The sequence below is a fragment of the Strongylocentrotus purpuratus genome, unplaced genomic scaffold (assembly GCF_000002235.5).
Source record: "Strongylocentrotus purpuratus isolate Spur 01 unplaced genomic scaffold, Spur_5.0 spur5_contig_831, whole genome shotgun sequence".
Lineage (NCBI taxonomy): Eukaryota > Metazoa > Echinodermata > Echinoidea > Camarodonta > Strongylocentrotidae > Strongylocentrotus > Strongylocentrotus purpuratus.
Genome location: NW_022145537.1, coordinates 26,836 through 51,847, shown reverse-complemented (window position 1 = coordinate 51,847; position 25,012 = coordinate 26,836). Strand labels below are relative to the sequence as shown.

The 25,012-nt window shown below is 37.3% G+C and overlaps 1 protein-coding gene across 1 annotated transcript; it reads left to right on the top strand.

The window, feature by feature from the left end:
* Positions 1-547: 547 nt before the first annotated feature.
* Positions 548-22,565, top strand: LOC115923301 (carboxypeptidase A1-like). The gene is made up of 3 exons (XM_030983750.1): positions 548-911; positions 18,610-18,691; positions 22,428-22,565. The coding sequence occupies exons 1-3, from the start codon at positions 700-702 to the stop codon at positions 22,563-22,565; spliced, it is 432 nt and encodes a 143-aa protein (XP_030839610.1). The 5' UTR covers positions 548-699.
* Positions 22,566-25,012: the final 2,447 nt, after the last annotated feature.

Genomic DNA, 25,012 nt, shown 5'->3' with positions numbered 1-25,012 from the left:
ATGTAATTGATTGCGTTGAGTAAAAGAAGTATAAATATAGGGTTATTGCGAAAAAGGCAAAATGTGGAGAGCATTTTATAAAGACTAGAAGCAAAAGTACAGCCATCAAAAATGCCCCAGACAAAAGGTTATCCTTTGCCAAAATATTAAATTAGGCGTTTAGGATCAATGCGACAACTCCACTGAATCCCTGACACACAAAACAGATAAAAACAATCCCAGGCTGCCCCCACATAATTGATAATCTGATAACGCTTATGCCGTCAACGAGATTATCCGATTATATTATATCCAGGCGCAAAAATAGAGAGTTGAACAAAGTTACAAACTTTGCGCACATCTGATTATTCTCTTCCATTCTACCGACTATAACGAAGCATCTCAAAATACACTTAAGTCTTAATCATCTTTTAATTTTAATCTGGTAACCCTGTTCTCTGTATATCAACAGCGAAGTTTTAATCACCTAGGTGTGACGTCACTGCCAAGTTGCCGCGGTTTTTTTCTGGTTTGCCTGACGATTCTCGTTTTGTGATAGAGCGGGCGCTCTGACCGCGCTGGGGACAGCGTTTGTACGACCCCAGTCCATTGCTAGATGGTTTGCGTTATACCTCAGACAATTATCCATTGTTTTGAGCTTTAGACCTTCACGAGAGATAAGAATGACGTCAGCAATAACCTACTTTGGGGATAATTGAGATGCAAACTCGTTCGCGACACCATGTCAATGCGCAGATGATAAAGAGACGGATTATTTCGGAGTCGATGTTTGGTGGATATTTTCGATTGCTTTTTGTTTTATCGTTTGGAGTCAGTACTATGAGGAATTATCGGACAACTATGAGGGGGTGTTTTCTCCTTATTTCCCTCTCCCTATTCGGGCTAGCCATCGCAGCTGTTCGTTATGATAAGTGAGTATGTAGGCTACCCTTTTATTTCGGTTCGTTTTCATCTCCTTTGTATCAATTTAAATGCAAGGCATTTTCTGAGGTTAATGTCCTGAAGTAAAATACATTTTGTTCAGTGAAAAGATATCATCACATTAATGCGAGATCATGAGATCGAATGACTTGTGGTGAGATAATGACTGATTGTATTAAGTAAGGGTTGTAACTCTGCTTTGTTGCATAGATACTTTATTTCCATTTTTTTAAACAAATTCTTTGTATGTACAATACGTAGTAGCCACCGTTAGGCCTATAGCTAGTTGACGTGTCAACTGTCAAGTTCTGCAAAGTGGTAATACAAGATATTTAGACATATCCAAAGCTGTAGTATATACAACTATTAGTTTGATACAGTACTTATTATGTAAAATATAATGCTTGATATGGGAAATTATGTTTACTTGATAATTGCCACTCAGCAGGTCGACTTCGTGATAGGGGTGAATTTGTCATAGTTTAGAGCTCGAATATGTTATATTATTTTCTTTCGTGAATAAAGAATTTAGTGTTTTTTTTTCTTTCATCTCCACATCCGTGATTTTAATGTGTTCTTTGATAGCCGTCGGTAAACATATTTATAATACAATGAACACGTGTATTTTATATAAGATAGGAGATATCACATGGTGTAAACACTAGCGTTGCTACATGGGGGCATGTGCCCCCAGTCGAATGAAATAGAAGTATAAAGAGAAAAGGGAGAAAGGGACAGTGAGAAGGGGGTCGAGGATGAGAAAGGAAAATATGAATCCTTCCCACACCCTCACCCGAATAAGACCTTGTTAAGTAGCATTTTCATTCATCAATAATAAGACCGGACCCCCTCCCCCACCCCCGTTGCTGGTGCCCCTTAATGTCTGGACGAATGCTACGCCACTAATTGTCATAAAATCTGACTATTTTTAGCTCACGATGTTCCCATATAAAGTTCTGCCGAGGCCCCTGGCCTAGGTCGGTCAAACTTTGCGTGCAAATGGTGGCGACAGGGGATCTCACATGATTTTCGATAATTCTGAATAAGGAATTACGTTATATGTATCAGGGAGGCTCACGGATGTGTCACGGTATCCGAAGGGGGAATCGCATCGAAGGGGTAATATTTTTCATAATTACCAGTAATTCCACTGTTGAAATAGAGCACACATAATTTACAATCTAGAACAAAATGAGGCGCGATGGCTCAGAGCAGTGGTCTCGTAATCGGAAGGCCCAGGGTTCAAAACCAAGTAAATGCGCTCGTGTTCTCGGGTCGGGCTCTAATCAAAGTCCTTCGGACTGGCTAAAAACCGTCGGTCCCCTTATTGTTTTTTTTTACAAGCATATATGCATGATTTCCTAGCAGTCAGGTTGAGCAATTCCGAAACATCAAATGTATCAAGGACAATTATTTTATTAATTTAGCTTGTTTGTATTAACCGTTACTATGTAGCCTTTAAGGCTAGGAGGATAATCCCTATGTTTACCTGTGCCCTTCTCCGAAATGAGTCTTATCTCTTATTGGATGAATGGTGAATTTTAATGTATTTGCAAATGTATTTCATTGCGACATCTAGACAGCATGGGCTTCTTAATTTCAAGGGCATGGCTACAAGACTGAGTCGGGATGAATGATGAGGAAAACGGCGAGGGGGGCGTCTTTTTTTGGAAAATTTGACTGAAACCCTGCATTCAGATCTTAACAAAACTTTTGTCAGCAGAAACCCGAGGATACTTTTTTGATTCCTTGTTGGAAAATGTATCCCAATTTTAGATGATATTAGCTGATCTCCCCCTTCCCCTCCCCTCCCCCCACACATTCTCATTCATGATACCAGTTAGGCGCTTTTGCAATCAGAGTAATGATCGAAAATAACCCATTTTATTTTCTGCTATTCACAATTTAACAAATCATTCACTAAGAGGGTTATTGGTTGCTAGAGTTCATGATTACTCGAATATATTATAACCGTTAAATATTGACAGGAAATGTTGTCAGAGATGCATTCGGTTTTTCAGACTTGATCCCGCTGTGGTATTAGTTATTACAATCGTTTACCATTGTCAGCACACTGGAATATAAACACAAACGTCATGTCACTCTAGCAAATCTTCCTAGATCGGTCAAACTAATGCTGACAAAATCACGAACATGTCAGATAGAGACAATGGGGAGAGGAATGAGAGCAAGAGAGACATGAATTTATTTGTAAGGCATGCAGGGGAGAGCTGAGGGGAAGGAGGCGGGGGAATTGGGTTAGAGAAAAGAAGAGAGAGAGGGGATGGGGTATACTCAATGGAGAGGAAGAAAGAGAGTCTGAGGGAGAGAGAAAAGCAGGGATTCCATACATAACTGGGCAAAGGGACAGCTATTATAGGGCATTTCGAATGGAGGGGGGGGGAGAGAGAGAGGGGGACTAAGTCACATAGTGTGTGCAAAGAAAAATTGAAAGAAAGCAAGAAGGAGTGAGAGAGAGAGAGAGAGAGAAAGAGAGGGAAAGAAGGGGTGGTAGCGTAATGGGGCAAAGAGAAACCGGTAAAAAGCAAGGCGGTGAGGGAGAGAGACAGACAGACAGAAAGGCAGACAGAAAAGGGGCAAGATATATGTAGAAATCATAATTCCATGTTAAAGCTATGGGTTTATGGCATTTATGAGACATGCCGGAAATATAGCATTTGAGGGTATGAGGATATGGAAATATGAATGTTTACATTGATAAGAGAAAATGGAATTCACCGTATTCCAAACGAACCGACAATGCATGCATGCGATGATTGAGTTTTAGTCCGGTGTACATAATTCATACATGTATGTGTGACCAGAAATCTATGACCGCAGGATGTTTTTAATAAATCAACACAGTTTCCGGCCATATTTCGAGTTTTCCCGCGTTCGGGGGCTTTTCATTCGAATTTTCTTACAGACGATGATCCGGGACGATGATGCGTGTTTTGTTATTCTGTCTGTAGGGTGTGGTGTCACAGTTTGCTAACACTGTTTGCTCCCTGTTGGCATGTGCAATAATCTCACACTTATCAATAGAAGGATTAAATGTAATAACAACCCTAGGGGTATTACATTGGAGATTTTCATTCAGTTTGTCTAGCTGTCTGTTTGCTTGTTGGATCATGGATATGACTTTAATTTAGAGACTTCAAGCTCTAGTTGCATAGCATCATGTTCGCCTTTGTTTCGTATTATACATTTTTCTAATACTTGTGAATTAATAGTTTAGGGGGGGCAGAATTATTTATAAGATATTACTCATCCAAGTTTGCTCATTATTTCCATTGGTCTATAACGTATGTTTGCCTGATTAATTTCTCTAAACGTAATTTTGCCATTTGTTGAATTACACAATATATATTGTAGTATGATTCCAATTTGTTATCAGCGTGTGCAAATAAATCAAATCAAATTTAATCCAATCTAAAGATGATCTAAAATTCATAATTAACCCTTCTTCGCAAACAAAGATTTAGAAATTGTTTGTTTGTTCGTTCGTTTGTTTGTTGTTTGTTTTACAAACCCCTCGGTGCCCTAACGAGTCTAGTGCCCTTGGCCAATTTGTATGTAAATCTGCTGCATTAGAAGAGTAAGTTTCATTCATCGAGGAGACGCGGTGTCTCAGTGGTAGAGCAGTGGTCTCGTAACCGGGGGTCCCGGGTACGAAGCCAAGTCGATGCAAAAGTGCCCTTTAATTCATCCTCATCACCAAGTCCCTAAGAGAGGACTTAAAGCCGTCGGTCCCCCGGATGATTACTTACAAGCATACACATGCTATCTTAGCAGTCAGACAAAACAAATCATCAAACCATCAACCATTACAAGGATTGATGATCTACATTGACCCTATAGTAACGAGTCGCCAACCAAACTTATATGATACGTTATCAAACGAAAATAGGGCGGAACGGAGTAAAGTTACGGGAGCTGCAAATTATACGTACTTATATACTCGGACCAAATAACCTGCATAAATGTGAATTAGGTCCGCGAAAGGGCAACTATGGTTCTCTCCTAAATAAAAAGAAAAATCAACAACAGAATATAACTAATCACAAACTACTTTCCTCATAATGCCTTCGGGAGTAGGACAAAGTGGAAATTCGTTAGAGGGAAGCGATCCGTTCAGGTATAAAATCAAGCAAAATCGCTGTATGTTTTCTTCTTCTTGTTATTTCCAAGGAAAGCTTTTGCCTGGCGGTGAATGAAAAATTTAGTTGATCATCCTCGAACCACGTGACCATGAATGAATGTACTTTTTGACTAAATCTATTGCTACATGTAGTCCTAAAATAACGTTATACTGTACAAGGAAGGAAAATTATTTTCCTCAATGATTATCACGCTTCTGGCATGATCCTATACGAGCTTTTGCAGTAATTATTGAGTGCTTCTGTTGCATTTTTGTATGATTCCAAAACACATTGCCTAATAATTCCCATCTGCCACGCAACCAAGCATTCAGAATATCTAAGATACAATTTCCTTTTATACAATGCAGTTGCTTCACCATTAGTAATGATGAGATATAAGGCTAAAGTTTTTGCATAATATCTCCTTAATGGTAGTACTCGATAAAATGCAAGTCTAACAGAGCTTCTACTTCAAATATTATATAGATCAGTTTGACCTCAATCAGATTAGCTCGTTTTGATCGGCCTATATATAGCGCCTGGGAATTATTCTTCCTTTCCTCATTCTCTTCGCTTTGCGACTCATCACTTTACATACCCACCATCTCTGGGATATGTTTTTGTATACTTATTAATATTTTTTAATTGGAGCGTTACAACCACCCCTTGGTGTTAAAGGTACTATGTCCCATTTGCAGGCCCAAAAAATGAAAAGCTTAAATTCCAATAGCATTTGAAAAATAATACTAATTTAGAACTTTCCTAAAAAAAGGGGGGCTTGAAAATGTCTTAAGTGGGAAAATGACAACTATTAGTTGTCGCATCGACTTAAGAGCTATAGAGCCAGTAAGTAATAGTCTGACTTTCAGACCATTGTACCGAATGGTGTACGTTTTATGCTGCGCAAAGATTCAATCAGTTTAATTTTCCCATTAAAAGAAGTGGGTTATTGAAGGAGACAAATGTTCATGTACCCTTTACAACTCATTTTATGTATGTTATTACCAAAGAAGAAAAAGCCAGTCAGTCACCAAATAGTGTCTGACAGTGAAGTCTAGCAAGTAAATGGATTTCCTTGCATAATTTGAATACTAGGAAACTGCTAACGTTAAAATTTCACAGATAGGACATACATGACATATTCATAATTCCTGCAAAGCTCTACAGAATTTGATGTTGGCTGCAAAAGGGACATAGTATCTTTAAACCAAGAGACAAAACATAAGTATATAAAGGGGAAAGTGTAGTCCCATGTTAGATGTGTTCTTGTACCGAGTCCCGTTCAAAATGTAGACCCAAACATGCAAAAAAATACACGAAAATTCACCTTTCACCCCTTTTTTGGGGTGGGGGGGGGGGGGGGGGTGCTCGTCCAAGATTTTTTCGGAACTGTGCCCCGCCCTTCACAGATTCCTGCACATCGTTTTGCACACTTTATAACAAACAGACAGAATTCGTGTCCCCCCCCCCCCATCCCTCCTTTGCCTTTGTAGATGCTCGTCAGAGCGGTGCCTTCCCTCCTACAGCCTAACAACTCCATGATTTTATCCATTAAAACGGACAAAATCCTTTTTTTTCTTTGTTTGATAGTTTTAGGTATTTGTGGTTTCGTCATTTATTGCTTTTTGTGGTCTTCTGATGGATGATAAAACCTCAAGTCAATAACACCTCACACGAAATAACCGTTTGAGATGAAATTTGTAACAACTGAAATAACACTATCAGACTTTTCCCTAATTTTCCACCCAAGTATTGCACTTTCTCTCCTCTAAGATCGCGATATTCTTACTATAATTTCTTTCATTTGGTCATGGCGTTATCTTTGGGTCATCTTTCTGCCCATAATGTTTTAACCATTTTGCCTCGCGTCGTTTCGGATTATTTGATAAAGATGTTATAAAGGTAACGATAAATTTTGAGAAGGGTCTAAATCATTTTTAAAATTCCGGTAACTTCTAATTATTTTTAGAATGTGGTAATTCCTAAATTCACCTATAGCGAGGGTCGTGTTTCTGAAAATGGAACTCGGTTCATTAAACCGGAGGTTCAGTAATCATATTCCCAGTAACGAACCTCGCAAAAAGACCATATTATTCTAAAATTAGAATAATGGATTTTTTAATTGATCAACATCAAAGACATATTAAGCTTATTGTTGGTCCATCACAAAATCAATCATGGTATCATTAATGGCCAAATTACCAAGAAAACGTGTTTTTTAAGCAACAATGGAAGAAATTTTTCCTAACAGTCGATATAATTCCACGTAGAGGCAATTACCAATTCTAATATCTTAAGAGGATTTTGTAGTTGGTATTATCTCTTGTTTACCAAAGGATTTCCATAATTTTATATGTTCAGTCTGCAAAAGGGACAGACTACCTTTAAAATGGGAGCTCTTTGGTATATTGGTTAATGCATTGACCGTCACACGAGAAGTCCTGGGTCTCGTCCGGTGTTGACAACCTTGGACAAGGCATTTTAACCAAATTTGCTTCTTTCGACCCAGGTCCAAGTCTCATCATGAAATGGATAATCCTTACTAGGCCGGAAATCGACAATGTCTTGATCAGAATGATCTATCGCTTAGTTTGTTGACCGCATGGGGTCCCCTGACGCTGCAAACCAGGGCCCCGTCTTACAAACAGTTGTGATTAATCGTAACTTGTTCTTTAAAAAATGGAACTAGTGCCGGATATGATGAAATCGATGTTGGTGTCATTAAAATAGTCATTCATATAATTGCTTCACAATGTTCTATAAATATTTTTTGTATTTTATACGGTGTATTCCCTACTCAATTAAAAATAGCAAAAGTGATCCCAGTTTTTTAATCAGGCGATGTTAGTTATCCCCAAAATTACCGCCCAATATCTGTCTTACCTTTGTTTTTAAAGATTTTTGAGAAGTGCTTATACAAACGTTTTAATGATTTTCTATTTTCATGTTATATTTTGTCTGATGATCAATAAGGTTTCCGTTCGGGACACTCCGTATTGATGGCGCTTCTTGAATTTATTCTGAAAGCTTGTAAAGCTATCGATTCTAAAGAATACATGGGTAGATTGTTTCTCGATTTGAGCAAAGCCTTCGATACATTAGATCATTTTTTTTTTGTTAAGCAAATTGGAAGATTATGGAATTCGTGGAAATTTATTATTAGTATTTAAAGACCGTCACCACTACTGGGCAAGAAGGGATTAGACCACACAGCGAGCCATCGAGGTCACTGTGACAGGTGGCTATCTCATTAACTCAGCTCTCATTTAACATAAGAAAAAGAGGATCATGGGGGACCAACAGGCACCGATTGGGGAAGTTTTCTATATAGAGGGAGCAAGTAGCTACAAGTATGGCAGTGTGCCTTTAAGAGTTATTTGTTAGACCGGTCTCAATTTGTAGTTATCAATAATCATCAATCTTCAAATAAGCAAATTCGATGCGGAGTGCCCCAAGGGTCTATATTGGGTCTATTACCTTTCTTGGTTTATATAAACGATATCATTACTTCTTCTAAACTCTTACAATTTATTCTTTTTGCAGATGACACCAGTGTGTTAATGTCTGGAAGTAATATGAACATGTTACTAGATACATTTACTGTCGAACTACACAAATTAAATGATTGGTTGTTAAATAATAAATTAGTTATAAATATTGATAAAACTCAATTTATGTTATTTACAAATAGAAAAGTAGAAGATGGTAATTTGATTATTCATTTCAATGGACAGGCTATAGTTCGAGTTTCTTTCACTAAATTTCTCGGTGTTTACATCGAGGATATAGTGACATGTCATGAACACAATTGTGTCATATGTAACAGGGTTGATAAGGGAGTTGGTATTATTTATCAATTAAGACACTCCCCAAGATATATTTTGATTATGTTGCATCATGCCTTGATAATTCCACACAATAAATATTGTAGTATTACATGGCCAAATGGTTCCGATTATTTTATGACATTACTATTTAAATTACAAAAGAAGGCTGTTCGATTAATTTACGATGCCCCGTTCAATGCCCACACTGTGCCTCTTATTTGCTTATCTATTTTGTTATTTATTGTTGTATTAAAGACCGTCAATACTACTGGGCCAGAAGGGATTAGACCACAAAGCGAGGTCACTGACAGGTGGCTATCTCATTAACTCAGCTCTCAATTAACATAAGAAAAAGTGGATCATGGGGAACCAACAGGCACCGATTGGGGAAGTTTTCTATATAGAGGGAGCAAGTAGCTACAAGTAGGACAGAGGGGCTTTAATGTTGTTTATATATTCAAATTTGTCATTGTTAAGCGCATGAAGAAATTTTCAATTTATGATGCGCTTCATAAATATTCTCTATTATTAATATTATTAAATGTTTATGATATAAATAATTTTGATACTGCTATATTTATGTTTATGTATTTCAAAGGTTTATTGCCAAGGTCCATGTCATACAAATTTACATTCAATTATGAAATACATTCTCATGAAACTCGTAATGCTGGTAATTTTCATTTTCCTAAAATCCGTACAAATGTTTTTAAAAATCCATTTTTTTTTCAAAGGGCCAGTTATATGGAAAAATATCCCGTTTAATATGAAAAACTCTAATTCAATTAATATTTTTAAACGATTGTATAAATCCCATATTTTAGCATTGTATTCAATCCAAAAATAAATGACGTTACGTTTCTTTTAATTCACTTTTTAGTGTATTCCCCCTTCCTTCCCCCCCCCTTTTTTTTTCTTCTTTTATATTGGTGTTCAGGTTTTCTCTGCTTTTCTTTTCCTTTTTTCTTCTTCTTTTTTCTCAACAACACAGTGTACACTTTTTAAGGGGTTGACGTTCATAAGGCTAATTGCCCTTTTTGTTAACCCCACATTTCTATTAACTTTTGTTTGCTCCTTCCCTTTGTATTTTTCTTGTAATCAATCTTTTATCTGTATACCATGTTTGTACGTTTTAATGTTTTTTATGGAGAATGAAATAAATGAATTGAATTTTTTTTATTTGCAATTGACATCAATCACAACTTTGTACATAAGAGATAGGGTACTGCAAACTTGCGATTGATTGGAGGACTTGCAATTAATTCGGATCAATCGCATCTCTTTAAAAGACGGAGCCCACAGCTACTCTAATTCTCTTACGCCTTTTTTAGAGTAATTTGGCGGGTACCCCTGTGCGCCCCTATCTAATACGTCCCACAATTTTTTTTTTTAATTCTAAATTATGAAAATGTAGGTCAGAACGTTAAAAACTATTGTGGTTGAGGCCAAATTATATGGGCGTATCTTGTTAAAAGCAGCTAGGGTGTGTCTCTAAAAGCCATTCTGTGAATTACATGACTGGTAGAGGCCCATTTACCTAAATGAGAAAGTGATGGATGCGGTGTTTTTTTTTTATATTGTATGTCTGAGTAGGTCCATTATGCTTCTTGATTATGAATCTGTATAAAGGAAGATCAATGGAAAAGAGAGATTTTTAAATTCAAAATGATATTCTGAGTGTGAGAAGCTTTTATAATAATCAGAAGTGACATTTCGGGGCCTGTCAGAACAAAAGTAATACGTCTGCCAATGCCTGGACAACCTTGGCTTTGGCGGTCTGAGATATTTTTGGAATCTCGCCGTGTTGATGAAGGACATGACAATTATTCAAATACGTGTTAAAATATGATTTTCTTTCAACCCCTGAAAGATGTCAGCCTTGAAACGGGAGGTCCAAGGATCGAGTAAGCTCTTCCCTTAAAGTAAACTGTTACTCTGTCTCCCTGTGTAATCATTAGGATGCGTCCACCCGTCGCTATGGCAACCGTTCAAGCCGGGTGCACGGTTGGCGCGAACTGCATCTTTCCAGCCACACCTTAATATCGTCTGCAGACAGTGGTTTAGCTATAAGGTCACGAGGGCACATGGCCTCTATCGAATATTGAAAACACAAAATAACAAGAACGAAAAAGCGAGAAGAAAAACAAATGCAAATGAAAGCGAGAGGGGAAGTAGACGAGAAATGAAGACGCCTAAACTACATCATGCATCCCCCATGGTTCCAGTGCCCCCCCCCCCCCCAAGGGTGGATAGACCCATGCTACGCCAATGTCTGCAAAGACTATCAGACAATATCAAATAACATGTTGCGAAAAAATAGGAAGATGTGTTTATCATCATTGCAGAATTAAAGAGAAGGTTGAGTTCTGGGAAGAGGTGAAAAATAATTTGAGAGCATTACTCATTCTTATTATGCAAGTGTGGAAGAACATCAGATAAGACATGTTCCCTGAAAAGCATGGCTCTTCGAATGCCTTCATATTCTAAATATGCATGTAACATCGTAAAAATCGGGGGCCGGCTTTTTACGCCACGTGTTCGTGTAGTCCCATATACATCTTTCTGTGTGCAGTGTTTGTAACTTTATCAAGACTTGGCCAAATTTCTTATCATTTTGATGATTCCAGAACCTTGCAGTGCTCACCGATACTTACATGCTACTTGATCAACTGTTTCTGATCCTTTCCACACCTTTTCTTTCACAATGCAATCGCATTACCAGTACTAAAGTTTATCTTTAAGTGAGATCAAGATTAGAGACGAGACTTTGTAATTTTGTCGATTCGCGAGGGAAACACTTTTTGTCATTATGTTGAAAGATGTGTAGGCGTAGAGCGGGTTAGCGAAACTTCAGAATAAATTCAAACAGTCAGTTCATATTTCTCAAACTAGTTTAAAACTAGTATAATAAGCAAGTTTCATGATTCGTTGATGATTAAAAAATGAGAGATGTAAAAGGAGAGGTATTTACATCTCGTTTTACTTATGAAAGATGAACAATTTTCGAGTGTTTACCCAATATTGTCAATTACCGCATTATCTCGTATCAAAATCCATTTTTTTGTCCATCTTTGGCAAGCTTTAATTTGTTTCTTGGAATGTTAATACCATTCATTTGCTTGTGGTAGATTTCGCGGAATTAAAGGCCCACTGCACTACTTGTAGCTACTTGCGCCCTCTATACAACAAACCATGCCTAATCGGTGACCATTGGCCCCCCATGATCCTCTTTTTCTTATGTTAACTGAGAGCTGAGTTGATGAGATAACCACCTGTCCAGTGACCTTGCAGGGCAGTCTAATCCCTCCTGTAAACTATGGCAGATACGCTTTAAAACAACAGATACATTTTTCCAATAACAACCGTTTTTAATTACATCGCAGACAAAAATAACAAACATATTTACAAATTACTGAAGAAGCTGAACAGCATCCAAACCGATAATATTTTGATTTTTTTTTTCTCCCCCATTTTGTTTTTCTGACGAAATGTTTGCAACCCTGGGAAAGGCTCTGGACCTAAGCCCTGTAAAAAGAAATGATAAAACATATTGCATAAACAAGATGGATAGCCATAACATCACTCGCCTTGGGCCAGAGCATCGCACACATGAAGTTTGGTGCGTGTAAGGGGATATCCTTCTCCCGAGGGCCCTTGTGTTGCGAGCAATCTTGTTTTTTTTCTTATTAGCTACGGTTTTAACGTTTTTATTGTATCCCCTGTTTTGTTTTTGCCTACTATATTCAGACCCCCCCCCCCCACCTTCAGCTTCTTTAGACAATGTACAAGTTACATGCGTTATTCATTTCGCACATATCCATTTCCAATATTTATGGAGAGATTTATCAGTGTGTTGTATTATGTATGAGGTTTTCGGATGACTCTATTTCACACATTCAAACAGTTATTTTAGAATGACAAATCTAATATAAAATGTTTAAATCAATAACATTTGAATTGGAATGAAGAACTCCCCCCCCCCCCCCTACATGAGCGATTGACTTGCATGGGTTCTAGGACAATTACACCCTGGGTAATCACCCCCGGCCAATAACCAGCGGACAATTACCCCCCCCCCCCCCCCCCCCCCCCCCAAGGAATACCCAAGGTTATTGTCCTCGCGGGGGTTGATTGTCCTCTGGGGTAATTTCCGGGGGGAGGGTAATTGTCCTGATACGGCTTGCATGACATAGTTATGGGGCAAAACCTACACTATAATTGCCAACATTAGGCCTTGTAAACCTCAGTTTCTCGAGCGATAATTGTAATGATATTCATAATCAAACTTTTTTTGATGTAAGACATCTAACTTCTCACCATGGTATGTTTGTTTCAATTCATTTGCATCAATGGCGTAATAGGAACAGAGGAAGCACGTGACCCCCCCCCCCTCCCACGGGGAAGGGGTAAAGAATAAAACCCTAAGAGAGATAAGGGAACTGATAGGGGAAAGGAACGTGAAACAAGGGTTTTGCCCCCCCCCCAACAATGATGATAGTGCCCCCTCAATGATTTGTCTGCATGTACATGTATATAGGAATATGGTTCTATAAGTTCATCCCATTTAAATTTGATTGAAACCAGACATGTGTCTCTTTCTGAATAGCAATTTAGCGAAAAATATATCTGATAAGTTGACCCAGAGATTACATAAGAGGGTCTAAAATAAAAATCGACACTGTCAATTACACCCCCCCCCCCCTCCCCCCTGAAAAAAAAATAATGTGAACTGGCAATCAGCACCAACAGCCCCAACAGCTGTATATTAGTATCCCTATCCCTTTCAAAAAATATGGTTCACTGTACTGTTCATGACTAATATCAATTCAACATACTCAATAGTCGACACATCTTTTCATGCCTCCTTTATTATATCACAAAGGTGTCAGACACCCCTTCTCTACTCCACGTCATGAGTTCCATGTCCTAGACTTTTTAAATATTATTTGTTGTGATATTTTCATTTTTATAGAGACTTTTCGTAATCAAGCAGTAATCGGTAAATCCATCATGTTTATATGATTTCAAGGAATCGCTTTGATCTGTAAAAGGCATGTTTAATTTTAATCTATCTTTATTATCATGTTCTGTATGTATAGTATTTTCATTATCATATTATTATTATCAATTATTATATTCATTATGAATATCTTATTTTGAAGTATTATATGATATTCATTTGTACATGTACAATGTACATGTATTCAAATATGTTATTCCGAGATTTATTTTCAATAAATGGCCTGTCGGAGGGTCCCAAAAATGGGGTCTATTCGCTATTCATAAGGACCACTATTCATAAGGTCCGCTATTCATAAGGACCGCTATTCATAACGTGGAAATTCCCGTACTTCCTGGTCCGCTATTCATAATGGTGAAAGAGGGTCACTATTCATAAAGAAATAAGGTTCGTTAATCATAAGGACCGCTATTCATAATATGAAATCAGGGTCGCTATTCATAATACGACGAGAGGGTCGCTATTCACAATACGAAAAGAGGTTCATTACTTATTATGAATAGCGACTCTCTTCTCCTATTATGAATAGCAACCCTCTACTCCTATTATGAATAGCGACCCTCATTTCGTATTATGAATAGCGACCCTTTTCATCGATTATGAATAATGACCCTTATGAATGATAACCCTTATGAATAGCGACCCTCATTTCGTATTATGAGTAGCGACCCTCTTTCTGTGTTATAAATACCGACCCTTTTGTAATATTATGAATAGGGACCCTTCAGATTTCAGATTTCAGATTTCAGATTTTATTTCCGTTTCAAAACAAACAAAATATAAACAGACATAATATAATACAGTCAAATATAATATAAACAAAGTAAATTCAGTATTATGTAGAACAAAATTTAGTTGATAAGAAATATTGGGAAAAAACAGTACTGAACAATAGAAAAAAAATGACCTTGATGAAGTAATTCAAAACGGAGGGGCTTGCTAAAAAAGCAGAGCTTGTATGAGGCAAGCCCCTGACTTAGTTACATGGATACGCTTAAATAATTATGGTCGAAAGCTAATACCAGTAAAACACACTAAAAGGGAATACAAAAAAAAAAAAAAAGTAAAAGTAAAAATAAAAGTAAGATAAATATAGTAACAGAGAGAGAGAGAGAGAGAAAGGGGAGAGAGCAAGAGAGAAATAGAGAGCGAGAGAAAGGCAGGAAGAAGGAGATGGGGACAGGAGGCAGGTACACCACCAGGTCGTTAGGCTTGTTTAGATTATTCTTAAAAAAGAAACAAAAAAGGAGGAAAGGAGGAATAACAAAAGGAAAGATTTGTTTTATCTTTCCGTAGGTTTAGATTTTTGAGCTTGGCTTGTTGGTGGGGAGTATTGGCTGATTAATGTTTTCCTAAGTTTACGTTTAAAATTGCTAAGACTAGGGGCTTCTTTTATATCGTTGGGAAGAGAATTCCAATAGGCACATCCAGCGAAGACAAATGAATTCTGTGCAAATAATGTTCGTGTTAAGGGTAAGTGATAACAGTTCCGTTGTCTAGTCGGGTAATTGTGTACAGAGGCATTTTTGCAGAACATATCGGAAAAAATTGCGGGGAGGTCGTCTTTACTTAGTTTGAACATAAATTGGCAGAGTTGGAACACATAGATATCTTTCACTTTGAGAATATTATTTTCGAAAAATAAAATATCTGTATGAAATCTGAATTGTGTTTGAAATATTATCCTGAGTGCTTTTTTCTGCAGCAGTAGGATCCTATTTAATTGTGTTTGTATTGCACATCCCCATGCTATAATCCCATAATTAATGTATGGTAATATTAAGGTATGATATAATGTAAGAAGAGTTCGAGAAGGAAGAAAGTATTTGAGTTTATTGATAATACCGATGTTTCGCGAAATGGTTTTGCATATATTATCGATGTGAGTTTTCCATGATAATTTTTCATCAATAAACACTCCCAAGAATTTGGTTGTAGAAACATTAACAAGAGCAGCGTTATCAAAAATAATTTCACCTGGCAAACTATTGATTTTGTTGCTAAATAGCATGTAATTGGTCTTCTGCAGATTAAGTGATAGTTTATTAGCCTTGATCCAGTCAGTTACATTTTTTAGTTCAGAGTTTACAGTTCTAAGTAGTTGGTTCGCATTCTTATGAGAAAAGAAAATGTTGGAGTCATCTGCAAAAAGTATAAATGATAATAAATTTGAAGATTTTTGAATGTCATTAATATAGGTAATAAAAAGAAGGGGGCCGAGTAGGCTACCCTGCGGTACACCACAGGTAATAGGAAGTGTAGAAGAATTACAGTTGTTAACCGATACAAATTGAGTCCTATCTGTAAGGTAACTCCTGAACCACTCCAAGGCCTTCCCTCTAATACCATAGTGAGAAAGTTTGTGAAGAAGAATTTCATGGTTTATAGTGTCGAAGGCCTTGGAGAAGTCCAGGAATATACCTACAGTATGCAAACCTTTATCAATGGAAGTGGTAACTGTTTTCATAAAAGACAAAATTGCATGCGAGGTGCTATGATTTTCACGGAAACCAAATTGGAAGTGTGAGAAAATATTGTATTTTTTAAAAAACGTGGTTGTTCTTGTAAAAACAAGTTTCTCAAGAACTTTAGATAACGAGGTAAGTAAGGATATGGGACGATAGTTAGTAACGAGTTGATTATCACCTTTCTTAAAGAGGGGTATGACCTTGGCGATTTTCATTTGATTAGGTACCCGACCTGTATGAAGTGAAATATTAAAGATATGCACCAAGGGATGAACAACAGCTCTGATAATTTTCTTTAATAAGAAGTTGGGAATACAGTCAAACCCGGCGCTCTTCTTAATCAGAAGATTGTTAACAATGTCTATAATTTCTCGAGTGTTTGTAGGATTAAAAAAGATGGAATTTTGGTTAGGGTTGACAAGAAAATCGTTAAATGATTTGGTACTCTGTGGCACTTGTTGTGCCAGTTTGTTACCCACTTGTGAAAAGTACGAGTTAAAATTTTCAGCGATTGTATCAGCATCATCGGTGATAGTATTATTGGTTTTGATTTTTGTTATTGTTGATCCTTTTTTCTTCTTATTTAATACACCATTAATGATTTTCCATGTATTCTTCATATCATTTTTGTACAAATTGAGTTGTGAAGTATAGTATTCTTTTTTTGAAATACGTAATAAAGTGGTAAGGGTGTTTTTATATAATGTGTACTTAGAGCGAGCTTCGTCACTTGGTTTTGTAATATATTTATAATACAAGTTATTCTTGCGGTTGATAGATCTTAAAAGCGATTTTGTAATCCAAGGATGAATTGGGATCTTTTTATAGTTTGATCTCCGGTGGGTGGTGAGGGGAACATGAGTATTTAAAGACGCTGTAAGCTTATTGATAAAGAAGTCGTACGATTCATCAACATCTAATGAATCAAAAACGTTCGACCAGTCTATTAAGTCTAAATCACTGATTAAATTAGTAATATTATCATCAGTTATTTTGCGATATGGAGTAGTGATCGTCGCTTTTTTGACAAGTTTATTTATACACAACTTAGCAAAAATTGGAAAATGATCAGAAATGTCATTTAGGATGATACCGGCTTTGGGGATGGGGTAGGTTATATTGCTAAATATATTATCAATAATAGTAGCTGAATTTTTTGTCACTCTTGTGGGTTTAGTGATAAGTGGTAAGAAAGAATTGGATAAAAAAGTTTCGAGAAACTCTTGCGAAACGTTGTTAATGTTGCAATTCATTAAGTTAATGTTGAAGTCACCCATAATACAGCAATCTTTGTTTTTCAACAGAGGATCTAGCAGAAGGTCATTAAGAGTTCTTAGAAAATTTTGAGTATTTGATTGAGGAGGTCTGTATAAAACGCCTACAATTAAGTTTTTTCCACTTGGGTTGTTAATTTCAACAAAAAGGGATTCTAAAACATCGTTAGATATAGTCATATTAGGTTTAAGAGCATATTCATATAGTTGCGGTATGTAAAGTGCAACACCACCACCGGGTCTAAAAGTTCTGTTATTAACAACCAAATTAAAATCTGTGAGTGAATAGAGGGAACATGGGTTTTCGGAAAACCAAGTTTCTGTTAATCCTATAATTGAAGATTTGGGAAGCTGGTTACTGTCTATGAATAATTTAAGTTTATCAAAATTTTTATTGGCACTTCGAATATTTAGATGGAGAAGAAAAAGGTTTTCCTCACAACTGTTTGATTGTAGAAAAGATTTAAAATTGTGTTCAGTAAAGTAGTGTGAAGTAACGAGTTGCCCACGTTATGAATAACGACCCCGATTTCGTATTATGAATAGCGACCCTCCTCTGATATTATGAATACCGACCCTCTTCTTTGATTATGAATAGCTGTCCTTAAGAATAATGACCCTTTTCTCCAATTATGAAAAGCCGACCTTATGAATAGCGGTCCTTATGAATAGCTGACCTTATGAATAGCGAACCTTACGAATAGCGGTCCTTATAAATAGCGACATTGACCCCAAAAAATGGGGGGGGGGATGTTTAATTTTGGTTGGATATCCCAAGCTCCTAATTTCTTTTTGCTCATTGTACCCATAATCTGTTAGCTGGGTTGCTGGTACTCCCATCCATAGATTTGTTGTATTTAAAAAAAAATCATATTAACTGTTTTCAATATCTTATTCAATCCCACCTCATTTACACTGCAAATCTGAAAACGAAATTATTTTTGTCTTTTTTTCCAGCTATAAAGTCCTTCGTATCTCACCTCAGACTGAAGCGGATCTCTTATGGGTTAACACATTAGCAGAAGTATGGGAAAACAGGGTAAGTACCGTGCCCCTCTTCCAACCCTCCCACCACCCTCTTCCAACTCTCCCACCCCCATGCGTTACCCGCTTACACCGAGTTGTACCCACTCATGGGACAAAATCTTGGAGACGGGGGACGCTCCCCCCCCCCCCCCACCACCACGATTTTGAAAGGGGGCACGAAACTAAATGACCCCCACACGTTTTTTTAAATTAATTATTATGCCCGACACGTGATTCCCATACCACTCTCTCATTTGAAACGTTCCAGCTGTTTGGAATATAGGTGGCTTACTTTGCAGGGGCTATTTAATACAGCTTTGCAAACATTTTGTCATCGCCTACCTTTCACTCCTTCTAAAAACCACACCCTCCCCAATCTGAATTGAGTAAATGAAAGTTAGAATAACTGACATAAAACGTCTGGAAGTTCCAGACGTTCCTTGCCCTTTTTTACCCCAAAAAAGCATTCATGCTTTCGAGAGGACACTGGATACATTTTCCAATTAGAATGACAATAGCCATACCAAAGGCGATGACAGACATTTAAAAAATCGTAAATTACGAACAAAACAAAAATGCTTTTATCGAGGAAAACATACTTTTGCACAACAGGAAACAGTCGGACAGCAGTTATTAGTCGTCAGTATATAGTAGTGAGGGAGTGGTGAGCAGAGATAGCACACAGGGGGAAATCCCTTTGTGTGTATTTCAAGCTTTGAAGGGTATTCCCCCTGTTCCTTATTCTTTGGCTGAATCGCAATTAGTAGTATGAAAGAAACACGTGTTTTACTAGCATTCAATGTGTTGAGGTAGACTTGTGTTGATTATCGTGGAAACTGTGTCAAAATTATTCAACTTGCCTTGTTATCCACGAATTTCCTTGTGGGGACAAAATATCGAATTAATTTTGTTTTCATTTTGTAATGTTTGTTTGTAGATTTATTTTGCTTTTTTCAAAAATTATGATCGTTCTTTATGGAAATAATATTTCGTAGTCAGTACGATTTCCCCATTTTCTAATGCTATGGAACTTCTAAGGGGAAGGGGGTTTGTCATAATGGATACCTTCAACAGCGTGGCATAAACATCTACGGTGTTACGTAATAAATATAATATTTTAATTACAGAAAATTGAAATTTGAATAGCCCTGACGTTGTTCCTAAAGAATGAGACCCTTTCCTTTGAAATAGGCCAGTACTTTCTCTTTATGACGATGCCTCTATATAACCTTCAAACTTCTCAAAGTGGTTTCGAATTATTCTGATATTTAGGTTATCAGAGTTTCATTCATTTCAGTACTTTTTCCATAAGCTTCACGTCACATTTAATCATGTCAAAACAGCAACAAAATAAATAAAAGGAATACAATATGTCATCTGTATCTTCTCGTAAAATAGAAACGTATGAGTGGAATAGGGGCATGGTCGAAAAGTGCACGAGATGAAATTGTTTTGCTCGAGAAAATCGGTTTACCCAATCTAGAAATTTAGAAACGACTTTTTATTTAAAAGTCATATCAAACCGAATAAATCCCCTAAGAAAAAGCATTAACTGAGTCCATCTAATTTCATTATTTGGTGTTTACTTTTTGAGAACCCCTACTCCCCATTCCTACATAATAATCCGATTTTTTAAATGGAATTCAAAGAAGAACCATTTCTACAATCTGGTGAAACAAACTGCTCTATTTACATCGATGGACATCTGCTCAAAATAAAAAATACAAACAAGGATGCTGTATAATTATTATGGGCAGCATTAGTGGCGTACAACATGGGCCCCTCCATTTAGTGGCACTATTGCCATACCGGGAGGGGGTGTAGCATTGGATACGAGTTATATATAGAAAACAAGCCATCGTGTAGGGGAGGGTTGTATCCTCATTATACGTTGCCTTCCCCCTCTCCCAGTCCACCCCCTCTCTCTCTCTCTCTCTCTCTCTCTCTCTCTCTCTCTCTCTCTTCACTATTTGATTGGTGGACATCTGCCCTGTGCAAACTACCCCACTATACAGTGCGTCCCAGAAAAAACGAAACCGAGAATTATCGATGTTTTATCATAACTTAATCACATTTATAATTAACAAATGACACATTATTTGGAAAGCTTAGATCCTCCTTTTTAATTTGATGCAACTCATATGATGCATATTTCACGCATGAGTGATTAAAATCAATTTGAAGAGAGGAAACCGAAAAGTCATTTGGCGGGCGGTATCTGAATTACAAAGATAAATCATATTTCTAGAAAGTTGGGTTTCTGTCCTTTCATATGAGATCTCAATCAGGAAAAATGAGCAAGGAATGACAAAAGTTCTGTTTTTTTTAAGTAGCCTTTACATTTTCGTAATTTTAGCAAACAAATTCGTTTTCACTGGCAGCCTGCCGTAGCAAAAAGCAGAATTGACAAAAGACTTAACTCCGTTTCGTTTACAATCAGCCATGCATGAAGTCTTTCGTCTACGGCTGATTGTCAACGAAACGGAGTTAAGTCTTTTGTTAATATCGTTTGTTGGTACGGCAGGCAGCCAGTGAAAACAAATTCGTTTAATCAAATTATGGAAATGCAAGCACTATTTTAAACAAACTGAACTTTGTTATTCCTAGCTCATTTTTCCTGATTGAGGTGTCATATGAGAGGGCAAAAACTCAAACTTCTAGAAATGTGATTTTCTCTTTGAAATTAAGATATCGTCCGCCAAATGACTTTTTGTTTTCCTCTCTTCAAAGTGATTAATCACTCATGCGTAAAATATGCATTATATGAGTTGCATCAAATGAAAGAGGAGGATCTAACCTTTCCAAATAATGTGTCATTTGTTAATTATAAATGTGATTAAGTTATGATAAAACATCAATAATTCTCGGTTTCGTTTTTTCTGGGACGCACTGCATATGGCGAGACATGAAATCGAATGTGTTTTAATGGCCGCACATTCGTTGGGCAGTTTGTGACGAATCCGCCATCAAACTGGTCGCAAGTGGCTAAAATACGTTCGCATTAAGTACAGAGATGGTTAAACAAGGCGATGTAAGAAATGGGGTTAAGTACCATCAGGGGGGTGCTAAGAGTTACCTCATGTTTAGTTAATGCTTCCCATTGGAGAGTCTCATATGGTCACTTATTGGGGTGTGAACATGAGGATGTGGGTAGCTGTGAGGAAAATAGACCCAGGTGGAACGCAAAGCAAAGTTCAGCAAAGTACGTGGAGTTACCACAAAGTTATGAACAACTTCTGTAAAATTGTGCAATTTTAAACGCGTTTTCTGTATTATTATGTGTGCTGGTGATGGGAAGGATAATGGCGTTTTCTCGCTTTTTGTTTCTCTCTCTCTCTCTTTCCCTTCCTCCCTGTCTGCTTGTTTTCATATCTGTTTCTATTTTTTTTTATTTGTCGTATGAAAGTTTATCAGCCTTCTATTACTCTGGGTCTCACTTTTTATCATCTTGCACATAATAAGATATATTTTGGGGGAAATATCCTCTTACTACCCCCCCCCCCCTTTTTTTTTTTTTGGTCTCCCTCCTATGTTCCCCTCCATCTCTTTCTCTTCCCCTCTATTTCTCTTTACCTCTCTTTTCTGTCACATTTTCTCTGCCTCTTTCTTTTTCTCTCCTCCTTTCTCATTCTCCTTCCAATATATTTTCCTCAATAGTGTTACATGTAGGGCCTATTCTGACACACTACGAGAATGAAATATGAGTTCAATCATTTTCCAATATGAATACCTCTTTATCCCACCGACAGGTTGATATATGGAAGCACCCTCGACAGGTCGGTAGTCCTGTTGACGTCATGGTAGCCCCTCACTGGCAGACTGAGTTTTTCGATGTCCTCAATGATCAAGGGATAAAATATAGCGAAATGGTGAGTACTATTAGCTAGCCCCCCCCCCCCCCTACGCTCTCCATCCCTTCCCCATCTCACCTATCACTCGCATTGTTTTCCATCTAAGAATGGGGCTTGGTGCACGATGTCTGTCTCATCATGATTATTGTTTTTAGATTTAAGGTACACAAACTGCCCCATTTGTTTATATATCAATATAAACCAACCAAACGGTAGCCACCTCGCTGGGAGAATAATAGCTGAACAGTGCATTGCCTATGAGCATTATGTTATAATAACATTTTTTAGGGCAAGATATTATTAAGATACACTAGAGTGCCCTATGTAATGTTTGCCTAAATGAATAACGCCCCTATGCCCAACCCATGGAAGATCGTCACTATTAGACAGTTTAGGTTCCTCAAGGGTCGGTTGTGACAAGACAGTGACTGGTATAGCTTAGTATAGGAGTAGGGATAGAACAGTAACCATACATACCCCCCCCCCCCCCAGTTGGTAACCCTCTAGTCCAGTATTGGGTGTAATCCAAGACCACTGTTTTTCAAGGGTATGAAGGGGTGAGAAGGAGTGGGATATGACTGTAAATAGTGCATGGTATCATGGGTTCCAGTGATTCAGTCACCCTTCCTCAACGAATACTGTAAATTTGTCTGATTACTTCAGTTGGTTTGGTTGGTTGGTTTGTTGGATTGAAAGATACATGTACGGATCGTGTATGTATGGATGGAGGGATGATAGAGTGGTGGACTTTGGTTGAGTGAATGCTTGATTGATTGATTGAATATTGATATAGATAAAATTATGGATGTACTCATGTACGTCAAAGGAGATTTAATGAATGGTAGAATTTAATTAACGGATCTATGGATCGATGGATACATGAATGGATAAATGCACGGATGAATTGATTGATTGATTGATTAATTGATTGATTGATTGATTGTTTGATTGATTGATTGATTGATTGATTGATTGATTGGTTAATTGCTTGATTGATTGATTGATTGATTGATTGATTGATTGATTGATTGCTTGCTTGATTGATTGATTGATTGATTTATTGATTGATTGGTTGGTTGTTTGATTGCATTGATAGATACATGATTAATGTATTGATGAATGAATGATGGGCATATACGGAGACATTTATCTACTGCTCGATGTAATATTATTGGATCTGTTTAAGTTGCCTTTTTGAAGCATACACAATTGTCTTCACCAGACCTGTTGATCATAAAGAAATCCGTTACCATAATTAGTACAAAATGCTCGTACTTTTTTTTCTTCATCGTATTATTCTCCCTTCCTGTGAGAAAAAAAGAATATTTGAGTGGAATAGACATCGAAAAGAACGTGTCAATAAATAATTTCATTTTTTTAACGACGATAATTCGAGGCATCTTGTCTGACCTGTCATTGCTAAAACGTTTTAGAATGCAGAAACTTGAAGCCTCTCCTTATTATCTGTCCATGGATATAAACTGATACTTATTACTAATAGGGTGACATGCTGATTGATTGATTAATTGATTCATCAATTTATTGATTTAGTAATTGACGAAATTATTATTTTGTACCGGTGTCAACAGATTTTGTCTTCTTCTATCGACTATCAGCTTTTCATCTGATTAAATTGCTATTTTGAAACATACCGCGGAGGACCCTCTTCCGGCCCTCTTCACAGGACCTGATGGTCATTTATCTTAACTCGGTCAGGACATTATTTTCTTCAAAAAAAATTATATTTCGCTGCATAATATACTCTCATCCTGCGATAAGAAAATCGATCTGTCAGTGCAGTCAACGTTGAAATAGCACGTGTCAAGAAAACAAACTTCTTTTCGTCAAAAAGTCGTCAAGAATCGTCAAGAATGATATTTCTTGACGCTCATGATTCGAGGCATCTTGAATGTCTGTCATCGCTAAACGTTTAAGAATTCAGAAACTTTAAGCCTACTAAGCGCTACCTCTCACACGGATGTAATATGTCTGTCAGTACTGATCAAGTGATTACTACCTAACTAATAGAGTGACAAGTTTAAAGCATATCTGAACCCAGTTTGACATTTTTATTCTCGTCTCCTTCACTCCTTCATGCTTCTATGCTGTCATCCCTCGCCTTCTATTTCTCCCTCTTTCTCTTTCACTCTCATTTCCTTCCCTTTTCTCACCTCCTTTCCTTCCCATTTACCATTATATTTTCCCCTTCTCACTGCCCCTACCCCTACCCTTACTCCTTACCCTAACTCTAACCCATCTCTCTCTCTCTCTCTCTCTCTCTGACTCTCTCTCTCTCTCTCTCTCTCTCTTTATTTCTTCACTTTCAAAATCATATCAAATCAAAGCTTTTGCCCCTACAACTGTACTCGTAATGCACACTTTTCTTGATCTAACGAAATTCAACGATACCGTATATCGTCTCTCCCATTAATCACTAGTAATTGGTGCTGGCAAAATAATTGATTGTTTTAATATACGGTATA